The sequence below is a fragment of the Pteropus alecto genome, unplaced genomic scaffold (genome assembly GCF_000325575.1).
Source record: "Pteropus alecto unplaced genomic scaffold, ASM32557v1 scaffold94, whole genome shotgun sequence".
In the NCBI taxonomy this organism is placed as follows: Eukaryota; Metazoa; Chordata; class Mammalia; order Chiroptera; family Pteropodidae; genus Pteropus; species Pteropus alecto.
Window position 1 is genome coordinate 5,036,586 of NW_006437736.1, and position 12,711 is coordinate 5,049,296.

The 12,711-nt window shown below is 33.5% G+C and overlaps 1 protein-coding gene across 3 annotated transcripts in view; it reads right to left on the reverse strand.

The window, feature by feature from the left end:
* Nucleotides 1–597: 597 nt before the first annotated feature.
* The window catches only part of WASHC4 (WASH complex subunit 4), a 51,114-nt gene continuing 39,000 nt past the window's right edge, over nucleotides 598–12,711 (reverse strand). The window contains exons 27-34 of one of the 3 annotated variants that reach the window (XM_025048823.1): nucleotides 11,638–11,704; nucleotides 11,101–11,187; nucleotides 8,283–8,430; nucleotides 5,995–6,091; nucleotides 5,207–5,403; nucleotides 4,814–4,910; nucleotides 2,822–2,897; nucleotides 598–1,566 (exon numbers count right to left, since the gene is read on the reverse strand). In XM_025048823.1, the coding sequence (XP_024904591.1) occupies nucleotides 2,830–2,897; nucleotides 4,814–4,910; nucleotides 5,207–5,403; nucleotides 5,995–6,091; nucleotides 8,283–8,430; nucleotides 11,101–11,187; nucleotides 11,638–11,704 (761 nt within the window). In that variant the 3' untranslated portion in view covers nucleotides 598–1,566; nucleotides 2,822–2,829. Of the gene's footprint in view, nucleotides 2,898–4,813; nucleotides 4,911–5,206; nucleotides 5,404–5,994; nucleotides 6,092–8,282; nucleotides 8,431–11,100; nucleotides 11,188–11,637; nucleotides 11,705–12,711 lie in introns of all 3 variants that reach the window. The other 2 variants (XM_025048824.1, XM_006914521.3) reach the window with 2 other exon arrangements.

Below are 12,711 nucleotides of genomic sequence, written 5' to 3' on the forward strand. Positions count from 1 at the left end.
TAAAACTTCTGCAAGCTTAGCAGGAAAAAGAATTTCAATTATTAAAGTCTACCTTGTAACTTTTAGCCAACCCAGCACAAAAGAGAAACATGATGTATGTGATGGTATTATATCATCTTTCCCACAAACTTAAACATTTACTACCTCAGAAAAGGAGCAGCATTCAGACCTCGACAAGGATGATTTCTCCTGTTATTTAAAAGGCTAATGTCTCATTTCCAGTGTAATACTGTTTCAGTTCAACTCATGATTGCAAATGGCACTACAGTTATTTCCAACATTAAATACTGCAAACTAATGATCCCTTCCCAGGATTAGGATTTAAATATTCATGTGGCTTTTACATGAAAACAGCAAGCAATAGCAAGCAATAAAAAGATCAAGAATGTACAAAGGAAAAAAAACAAAAATCTTCACTTGAGATATATGAAGAGGAGCCGAGACCAATTTTATACTTGAAATTTGTGCCTATGTGCATGCAAGTAGTTTTTTAAAGATAAATTCCATATATTTCATTAGATTAGAGGGACTTCAAAAAGGTTAATGTTAACTATTGGTTTAAGATATTCAATTCTGAACATAAACATCCAGGGGAAGTAAATTTTTGAAACTGTATTTATTAATGTTTTATTATACATATTGTATTCTATTAGAATTGAGGAGGGGGAAGCCCCACTTAAGTGAGGTAACAAACTTGCCATCTTTTACAAAATTTAATTAGAACTGACATGTTATGGTTAGTCCTTAATTCCTGAGAATTTGAACATTAAGTTTTCTGTGAATTTACAATGAAAGCTCACACTAACTTTATAGTATGTCTGAAAAAAATGAAAATATTAACATTAATATGTTAACATGAACCATCATCCAAATGTGTATATTAACTTAGGTAGGAAACACTCAAACCCTGTTAATCCACACTTCAATAACATTTAAATGCTTAATCTTTGTTCGGAGATTTTATTTCAAATATGTGAATTTATTATACTTTATCCAGACTGCAGTGGACATTATTTTGAACTAAAGGCAAAAAAATAACCTGTCACTTTCTTCTCAATTGTAGGTATCCATACAGTTAGCATGTGAAGTCTGTGTAGTATTGATAAAATACCTGATGTATGGGGATAATGAACAGAAATCTGATTCTCTTCTAATTACAATTTCTATCCCTTTAAAAGGAGATAATTTTAGGGGAGTTAGAGAAGAAAAACGGAAAAGCAATACTGTTTGCTATGAAATGGTGATAAATTTGATATAACCCAATGCAAGATCATTAATATAAACATTCACAATAATGAAAATATAAATTATTAATTATGCAGCACGCTTGAGGGCCATTTCTACGGTTAGTATGAATTACAAATATTAAATGTCTTTAATCCAGTCACTGTCTATAATTTGGTAAGTCATGTTTATATAATATAAAACAAACAAACAAACAAGAAAACACATTTCCTACCTATTCTGTTTCTTCTGACTTTTAACAGTGAAAGCATTTATCTTGGGCTGGGAAAATGACCCTGACCATAACCATGAATACAGGGCATTGTACACCTGTTCCAAAAGCTGGAAATCAAACAATGTTAGAATTACTTGCAGGATTTACCCAAAGAAATGCTTAATAGGCAAGTGCAATGGAAAATCAAATTATTTCCCCAAATGATGTTAATACTACATGTAAAGTTTTAAACTTAGTTTTCATTGTAAAAGTATCATTGTTTATATATTAAAAGATGATAGGCCACGATTAACCATTTAACTATTAACTGACAATCTTTACAAAAAATAAAGCTAGCAGCTTGCTGGGAACTAAATTTACTCAAAATCTTTCTATGCTTTTTAAAGCAGTAAATGATTTAATTCATTAGCACTTTATTCTCACAGTGGTAAATTTTTAAAAGCCTGCACAGTGCTTAATCTGATGACTTAGATTATACTTGGTTTAAATAAAAAGTCTGTCCAAACCATCACCAAGATTTCAATTCAACCTCATGAGGAAGAAACCTGAGTTTGGTTGTAGAAATAAGAATTCATTCAGTTTTTCTCTCATATCATACATAGGGCCTTCAACCAAAAGTGAAGCTTCAAGTAGGACTCTATGGCTTTATCTGAATTTTCTTTCATCTCGTGTATTAAGTAAATCTTAAATTTAAAGCAGTTGTTGGAGATTAAATGTTCTCAAAACAATGTAAACTAGTTATAAAATATTTTTACCAAGGACATCAGCAGCTTGTGAGTCACAAGAAATTAACAATGAATGTTTATACTATACATAAAGGGTACATAACACACGTGTGCCTCACCTCTAGTATCAAAACCATCTTCATATATTCTTTTTATGAGAACATTGATATGTATGCTCCATTAATTTTAGGCTCGATTCCTTTTGTTTAAACATGTATTTACTGGCTGTACATAGTATATGCATTGAATTTCCAATGACTGGACAAATATGGATCAAAGACCTATGCAAATACAAATTATAAACATTCATGTAGATTACAAGAGATCTGAGGTGGCAGTTTAGGAGTTTGGATTGGCCCTTCTATAAATTCACTTCAACTAACTGTTTCTAGGCACATCTTCTAGCCTGAAGTCCAGGCAAAAATACAACTTTAAAATCTTTCTCAATCTTTGAAAAGTAGAGCCTTTGGAAGAAGAATGGACTTAGCTTTACAGCACTGCCTTAAAAGAGCTGCAACTTCTAAACATTTCCCAGGGATGTGGCCCAGGAAACACTTCATCATTAGCTTACTAACGTCCATGTCACTGGCAATAGCACTGACACAATTCTGATGATTTCATAGGAACACTGCATTACCATCAACATCATTTGACAACAGGATCTGCAGGAACAGTGCGGTCGGACAGGTCTCCACTGTTCGCTGTCGTCTCTTCTGGAAGCATACATGAAAATAACATTGGACATATTTATGTTCATTTAAAAAAATGAATTGAGAATAAAATTCAGAAGAGCTGTGTTGCTCAATTTCAAATTAAGAAAATGTTTCATCTACCAAATATCTCTCTAACAATCACAAATTATATCTAGATTACCTCAATTTTTTAAAAATCTAGGCCAAATGTTGCAAATATAACCTTTTAACTGGTTCTTAATGAGGGTACAGATTTGTGAGAGATCAGAACAGCATCTGGGGCACGCTCCCCATAGCCAGGGCAAGAAACCACTCTTACAGCATATGCTGGTAACTGAGAAACGTGGCAGCAAATCCACATATAAAATTGTCCAGAATGAATAACTTTCCATTTGTATTTGTAATTTACTTTTAAAAGCAGCTTTTATTATGATTATGATAAAATGAATTCCTTTTTGTGCAAATTCACATGCACATATTTAATTAACAGAGAAAAACTATCTGACTCACGGATCCAGCAACTCGGACTACATCACTAAGCAGCCTTTAGCTAGAGTCCTAAAACACAACAATCGGGGCATTTGAGTGATATACAGCAACCAGAATCCCAGACAGTTCCTTAAAAAGGAACAAAGTCCAAAGCAAGATACTCCACGAGCCTGAAAGGTTTGTGTTAATGCTTCAGGACCTTGAAGTAAACATCCAGTTGCATAGTATGCCCAGCCCCCTGGGGCTGGAGACAAGGTTCTGGCACAGGAAATGCCTGAGCAGAACCTAAACGATAACTGAGTTTCTCCCTAATTTAGATTATATTGACTCAAATTCTTCCAAATGGCTTTGCTAGATATTATCTTAGCCTTGAAAATGAACCCAAACATAATTTTTTCATTTATTAAATACGGAGTATCAGCCTGAAATTTTTCAAGCACACAATCATTATTTACTGAGTCTAGATTCCAAAAATGCCTGCTTATGCTCCTTAATAATATTTAATTTATGCATTGTTAGTGAATGCTGTTGATATATCTATCCGACTAAATTACCTCTATTCAGTATTAAAATTTTTTTAATTTAACTGACAAAATAAGATTAATAAAAACATTGTATTTTATGAAATGTTTTATGTTTAGATTTATGAAAATACAAGAAAGAAAAAAGAGCAAACAAGAAAACTGTCAACTCGGTTGCTATGTCCAGTTTTGAGCTTCCAAGCAAAGAGAGAAATCTAAGTTACATAATTTCCATGACAGAAAAAAGGAAACATTCATTCCTCACAGAGGACAATTGTTCCTAAACTTCGAATCTGAGAAAAGTGTATCCTGGGGGGTCCTTAAGTATGAAACACTGAGCAGTGTTCTTAAACATTAAAATATGTAAATACTTTCCCACCATCCTACATAGAATACAATGGACAGAATCCTTTCCTTAATGATACAAGTTCACTGATATGACTGTGGGTTATTATGGCTACACACTACACTCTGACTCTTCAAGGCTGGGCTACAGAACAGAGGAGGGGGCTGTTCCTATGTCACTAAATAGCCCCTACTATTCTATACCTTCTTAATCACCTGCCCTATCTCATTAGGTCAATACCTTGTTAGCAGCAGCCTACCTTCAGCAACATTAATGTTCCTCCTCTAAACTGTCCTTTTTTACCTGATATGGGTTGAGGGGTGAAAGAAAATACACTGAGCTTGTTAAGAGTAGATGAATGAAACCAAATAGTTACCTCAGAAAGAATTGCATAATCTATGCATCTTTCTTTTCAATTTCACAAATGATCCACATAGACTATTTTTTAAAGACATTTCTCGTCTGTATTATTTTTCAAAAGGAAAAGGAAGCTGAGAGTCTGACCAGATAAAAATGGGGGGTTAGTGTCTACTCTTAAAGAAAGATTTATTGATCTTGCCAAATTTAAGCGCCTCACTGACCTTCCTTCTTCTTTTCTTGGTTTTCTTCAGCCGCAGTCTTGTCAGCTCTGAAGAAAATTCTTGCACTGCTCAGTGAGAAATAGAGCAATTCAAATTCCTAAGTAAATAAAAAGAATTTAAAATAAAAGCTGAAAATACTTATTGTAGCAGAATATCAAAATTATCATATTTAATGACTTATTATTTCTAAAAAGTTCTAGTAGAAATCATAAATACAGAAACTAAACTAAGTAATCCATCCATTTTAAAGATCTGAATCAAATGGCTTCCAAATACCATTCATTTTAAAATAGTTTATTACCACTATTCATCTCACTTGTTAAAATAGGGGTTTTCATAAGATTTGTTTTTTCCAGATACTGAGAAGTAATGGAGCTGTTATTCTCCACTAACCTGCAGACACACATCCAGGCGCTTCTGAGTGAGATTCATAGTCTGTAGTAGTTTTTCATCTTGACTAGTTGATTGCACATTCTGTTGCTTAGCAACAGCTCTTATCTCTTTCATGTACTTCTCTCTAACAGATTGGAACCAGTGAAGAGAGTCAAATTCCTGGTACTGATCCAAAAGCTTCAGAATGTAAGCCACACCTGCAGACATTAGCAAAACCAGAACAAAATTACAATGAGTATAGAAGTTGTATTCTACTCCACCAATAATTCCTAACATTAAGCTAACCATTTTTAATTATCCTCTTATAAATTACTTTTACAGCATAAATAAGTCTAACAACATGATTTAATTCCTCCTAAAAAAAAAGATGTGAAAGTATAAAGAAGGAGAAAGCGGCAAGAAGAAAAAAGAAATAACATGGCTATGCAAATCACCTGAAGATAACATATAGTTTACAAGGGTGGGGAAAAACTTCCACTGCTAAATAGACAGCAATGGAGGAAGCTACAGAGAAATCAGGGAAACTATAAGAGCTAAGACTGTAAAACAAAACTTAAAATATAGGTCCAACTAAGTGATTAGCAATACCATATACCAAGGGGGCAAGAGAATGATGATAGTTATAAATTATGAAAACAAGTATCAGACAACCCAGCTAAAAAATAAATACTACTTATGAAAAACAGATCTACAAAGAGTAAAACAAACCTATTCTTAAGCAAATCTCTCTAAAAAACCATTGTAAGATGAACATAAAATTAATGGGAAAACAATTCTATTAAGCTTACCCATCGCAAAGCCATCATCAGTAAAAGCAGCTCCTATTTTATTTTTTTTATTCAATTTCTCCTTGCAACTAATGGAATGCTCTACAAAGTTGAGGGTCTAAAAAGATACAACGACATGTTAGAGAAACAACTGTGCTAAAAAATCTTGAGAACTTAAGTTCCTAAAATAGAGATTTCAAAAATTATAAATAGGATCTCCTCTAGGTTCCTGTCATTTTGACTTGAAATATTTGCCTCATATAGCCTCTTGGTGAGGTCACAACCTGAACATGTTGTATTTACCTTAGTGGCTCTTCTTTCAAAGTCCTTTAAATTTTGAGCCCTGCCCCCTCAGTCACTTACCCAAGCACAGTGCCTTAATAGAGCTGTCATAAAATATGCACACTTTACACAAAGGACACTGAGGTGTGAGAAGTTTATAACTCGACCAAAGTTGTACTCTAAGTGAAATTTGGAGTCAGAAAAGTAGGCCTGCTTTACCTCGAAGCATAAGCACTCAAGCATGGCAGTCCTTACTTCTACCCACCCAATTCATGCTAAAATTCTATTTCTTATCATATTCTTGGTTTAAAGGATTAGTAGTCATTTGGATAAATGAATAACCCAAAAAAGTGCTTTCCTAAAATTCAGCTCCTCCAAAATGCCTAATCATATATTTATTCAACGAAGATTAATTATGATAAAAAAAAGAACACCATCAGAGTTCTCTGCAGTGACAGACATGCTATATATCTGCACTGTCCACTACAGTTAAGCCACCAGCCACAGAAGGCCAATGAGCACTTGAAATGCGGCTCCTAAAACTGAGGAACTGGATTTATTTTATAAAATTTAAACTAATTTAAAGTAGCCACTTGTAGCTACATATGGATAGCACAACTCTAGAGGGGTAGAGAGAGACCTGTTTAAAAATTATGATACAGTGTGATAAATATTTTAATAGCTTACACTGGAAACAACAGATGAAGTTTCACTTTATTGCCTGCAAAACAATTTCTTGGCAATTAATTTCATATTTGTGAAATCCTTATCAACTGTTATTTATCTCATTTATGTTTGTCTTTTTTATGGAATCAGATCATCAACTCAAGTTCTAAGATTCTTTATAGTGCTCTTAAGCCACCTTATTTGCTCCATCACTAACTGAAGTCTGACAGGTGCCCTGCAAAACCACTCTTCCCCAAATTCACAAGCAGTTCCCCACTGCTGTTTACTAAGGTTTGAGTATACTGCCTTCAAATTAAAGAAATGTGGTGAGAATTTACCCTAAGGTAACTATATTGTTATCAAAGTATAATTAAGACTTCGACTCACCTCTAGCTTGACAGTAACTTAAGATGAAAAGATAATGCTTATTAGATGAACATGGACATTTTTGCTACATCAGTTATAATTTTTATGATAAAGCACTAACAATAAATGTATAAAAAACAGTAAAAATTCATGAAGAAAAAGCTGTCAATAAACAGACCATGAGCCACTTTCAAAGAATAATAATGACTATAATATGTAAGAAGATGTGCCAATTCGGGCAGCAATATGAAGTTATTACTCTTGATCAAAGTTAGATGTAATCAAAAGTTAGATCTGCTCCATGATAGTTAGATTTTTGACCTATCCATTTAAAAATCAGTTTTATATAAAAACCTTCAGGGAAAAATAACGCTTAAAGCTAATATATACTTCTCTAATCTCTTAATTCCATTTTTTTCCACTGTGACAATTGTTTTTATAACGCAGTTTTGGGTAACTTGAGCTATTTTTGATAGAAACTATAGAATTAGAGTACAACACACTATATACTGAGGAAGCACTAAAAATTTAGTCTAGATGTTAATATTTACTACTCAATAGAGAGAAGTTGTCCTCTTAATCTATGTTAAGAGATGTGTTAGAACATGATGTGATTAAAGTCTTCATTAATCACTTAAAATGATTATGTGGTATAATTCAGCCCCAAAATTATATATATGAAATGGTGTACACTCAAGTATATTAAATCACTAAGCTATTCATTTCAGAGCAATTTTTCTGTGTTGGGGCCTTACTGTCACAAAAATGAACACGTGCATTAGGTTTCTCTGGCAGTTATTAACAAATAAGAATTTAACTATAAGTCAGTCTCATTCTGCATACCTAATAAGTAAAAATTCTAGGCTACGCTGAGATCACAGTTTTATGTACAACCAGATATACAGTAATACAATCTGTGTGCACGCCCTACTACAAAGAAATTATATTTATTAATACTTCTTTAAAAATTCACTTTGGATACTAAAAATACTCACCAGAGGGGGAACAATGATATAGAAATTTCGGAGATGAATATTCTTTGGCCTTCGAAATTCTGGCGCAAAAACATCTACGAGCATTTTGAAATACTCTGTGCCTTCAGCAGAATTTCGTGTGTGATCATTGAGGACTGAATCCAAATGCCTAAAATGCAAAAAATTATTTGACTCTTTTCTCAAAAGAAAATGTGGCTTTTTAAATCCATCTCTCATCAGCTTAGTTGAGAGCACTCAAAAATATAAAACATTGTAAGACATTTCTAAGTAACTTTCCTTCTAGTTCAAAATGAACTCATTTTCTTAATGACAGAAGCTGATCAATACTGTTTAATTAACTTAGTCTCTAAAAGAGAATATGTAGGATATCTTGGCACTTAACAGTTTTATATTTCTTCTACCTACAAGGAGCCCTGTAGAACTCCATTTCATTATAAATAAATTCATCTTTAATCTCACTAATGCTTCTTCCACACTTCCTCACCTCAACTGAAACCTGGGTTTGAGAACTTGGCTTCCTGCAAAACCTTCAGAAACATTAGCTGTTTTCTCTCCAGCTTCCCTCAGGTATAGCTATTACCATTTTCAAATGATTACTTCCCTATTTACTAGAAAGTAAAAGACTCTCCTTTGAGACACATATGATCCAACTATATTCAACTACTCAATTACTCCCTCCTGAAAGCGGGCATCTATGAAGCTACTAACCACTGCCCTACATTTATCTCAGATTGATACCTGCTTCAGTTTTCCTCCATGATTTTGGAAGAGGTCACCGTCTACTGCGATCACTGATTCATTCTCATAACCCCACAATTCCTTAACTTCACCTGCCATGAACTTTCCTTCACTTGATGTCAGTCATACATTCCCTTGTCCAAATCTGGAGACAATATACCACTCTGACTCCCTCGCACTGCTTCAAAATTGTTTTTAAAGGTCTTCGATTTTTGAAATGAATAATATCACTTAATAAGATAATGATCTGATTTTCTTCGATACACAACCACAAACTAATTTAATCACTTCATGACATGATTTCAAACAGCTTATTAATTGTACATGGCTTCTTTAATTTGGCAAAGAACTAAGCTATTCATTTCAGAGCAATTTTTCTGTGTTGGGGCCTTACTGTCACAAAAATGAACACGTGCATTTCCAGTATATTTTTCATTTAAAAAAACTTTAAGCCTATTGAAAGTTAAAATATAGTGTAATGAACACCTGTATATCCTTCAACTGGATTCACTATATAACATTTTCCTACATTTCTTTTTCCTAAAACATTTAAAAGATGCAGACCTCATGTCACTTATTCATAAATACTTTAGTATAAATCTATTAAAGAACCAACACATTTTCCTACAAAGCCACAATATACTATTATACCTCCTCTCCAAAAATACAGTATTATCTAACATACATATTCGAGTTTCTGCAATTATCCCCAAATATCCTTTATAGTTATATTTTCTTCCTTATCTAGGATACGATTAGAAATCACCCACTGCATTTGGTTGTCAAGTGTCTTTACTCTCCTCCTCTAGAATAGTTTCCTTGCTTTTTTTGTCTTTCATGACATTTGACATTTTTTAAGAGTCTAGGCCAGCTGTTTCATAGAATGCTCCCACATTCTGGATATCTCGGATGATTTTCTCATACTAAATTCAGAACAAACATTTCTGGCAAGAATACAACACAGGTACTTGCTATTACATTGCATCAGGAGGCCACGTAATGTCACTGTGTCCAGTTACTGGTGATGTTTGATCACTTGGTTAAGGTGGCATATAGCAATCTCTCCATTGTAAAGACAGTTTTCCCCCCTTTGTAATTAATAAACAATTTATGAATACTCCATTACCCAAAAATATTTTAGAATTCATTGATGATTTTTGTCTGATTTTAAGTATATTAGTGCTGACTGCTAAACAGTGATTTCCCCCCTCCCCAAATCCTCTCATCCCTTCTATATTTATTAGCTGGCATTCTTCTGCAAAAAGGAACATTCCCTCTGCTCCTCCAACTTTTCTTATCATCACAATGACACATGGCTTTTTTTGTTCAATGTATTATAATCGATTTCTACCATTATTCATTTTGATACTCAAATTATCTCCACTTTCTCCAGGGATGCCCCCTCATGTCTGACTCAATAAACTGGTATAATTAATAATATAACTTAGTTTTCTAAAGAACTTAATTCTGAATGCCTCTTTCAAGTTTCATGTTCCAAAATCACTATGGACTCAAGTCTATAGATCTGCACTATATGATAAGACAGCCATGATAATTTAAATTTAAATGAAATAAAATTTTGAATTCAGTTCCCCAGTCCCATTAGCCCCGTATTTCAAGTGTTCAACAGCTACACGTGGTAGTGGCTACTGTCCTGAATGGTGCTGCTCCAGGCTGCACGAATGAAGGACTGGTATTCCCAAAAAGTGTTAGTAAACAAATATTAAAAAAGTAAAAAGAAACAAATAAATTTTATTAATTAAATACTTGATTTTTTTATATGAAATACTCAAAAGTAGTTAAGTACTTTACACTTTAGTACATTTCATTTGGACTAACCACATTTCCTGTGTTCAATAGCCACATGTGGCAAGTGGCTACTATGTTGGACAACATGTCTAGAAGATCCATTTTTAGTGAAGTTGTAAAGATCTCAGAATACTAGTCTTAAAAAAGCCCATTACATTTCATAAGCTGAAACCATAATTTGTATAATAAAAACACTGATATATAAGTTTAGATATTACCCTCTACTCTTCTCTTTCATAAACACATACTGATTATTCCAAAATTAGATTACCTCGCTGCTTTTAATGTTTCTTCTGCAAGACCTTCTTCTTTTACTAGTTCTTCAAAATTAACAATATCTTCAAGGTCAGGCACAAATCTACGTAAGAATTTGAGAAGGAATTTATTAAGGCAAGATGATGTGGACAACTGACACAGATATTAAAGCGGTACTCTAGGACTCTAAATTTTTCAACTATATATTTGAAAAGAATTTTGCATTTATATTATTAATATCACCACTTAAATCCAAATTTAATTTTACATATTAATAATCCAATTTTAATCCTTAAAAGCATAAAATCTTTAGAACCATTCACAAACTGTACTGATAAAATAAATTAACTATAACTTCAAGGGAAATAGATTTTCAAAGACCTGTTATATTTTAAGGAGAAAAAAAATGAACTAGAATTAATGGTTTTTGTCCATATTTTGTATCAAAATGTATCAATAATATATATCTCTATAATATTACTTATAATATATTTAAAGGACATAAAAATTTTTAATGGAATAAACAAGGTAAAAATGATGTTTGCATCCATACCTAATGGCATTGCTGCTACAATGAAGGCCACCAGATCTTATCATTCGTATGTAGCCCATAGCATTACCTTAAAAACAACACACAAAAAAGGTCAGATATTTATACAAATAATCCTAAGTTCTAATAATCAGGAATACAGTTATATATAGTAGTCAGTTACAAGGTGCCCACAGCGAAATATTCTGCTGTATTTTACTTCAGTTCTTGCTCCATAAAGCATATTTGTGCACTTTAAAATATAAATGTACATACTTATACACATCTATGTTAAACCTTTTAAAAATAAATGTACTCATTTGATAAAATTAAATGCTGACTTTTAAGAAAATTACTACATCAACAATTTCTTCCCTCTCATATCGAGAGCCTCCCAGCCTCCCTCCCTCACATGCACAGCTGAAAGTGTTATCAAGAAATCTTTATTTGATACCTCCCAAATTTACATCTCCAGACTGCACTATTCCTCTAGGCTTTTTTATCCAATGCCTACACCTACATGTATAAGAAAAAAATTTAATTCAGTATGTTCAAGATCTTCACTACCTCTCAATTGTTTCCTATTTCAGAAGCTGCCAATTCCATCCTTCCAGCTGCTCAGGCCAAACACCGTGGCTCCTCTCACACTTTATATCAAATCAATGGGCAAAATATGTTGGCTCTGCCTTCAAAGTTTAGCCAGTATCCACTTTTTACCACCTTCACAACATAACCAATATCCAACCATTTGTCACCACTTTCAGAGCTATCACCTTATTCCAAACCACCACTGCTCTTGCCAAGACCACTGCAATATGCGATGGCCTCCTGATTTGCCTACTTCCACCAATACTGCAGCCAGTGGGTCTTTTAAAACTAAGTTGGAGCATATCATTCCTTTCCTGAAAACTACCATGGCTTTCTATCTCACAATAAAGTCCAAACTGACATCCAAACATAGCCTTGCATGACCTTGTCCCTTGATGCTGCTGTGATATCGTGGCCTACCACCCACATTCCAACCCCTATTTCCCAAAAATGCTAAGCAGACTCAGTGCTTTTGCACTTACTGTCATCTCTGCCTGGAATACTCTTTCC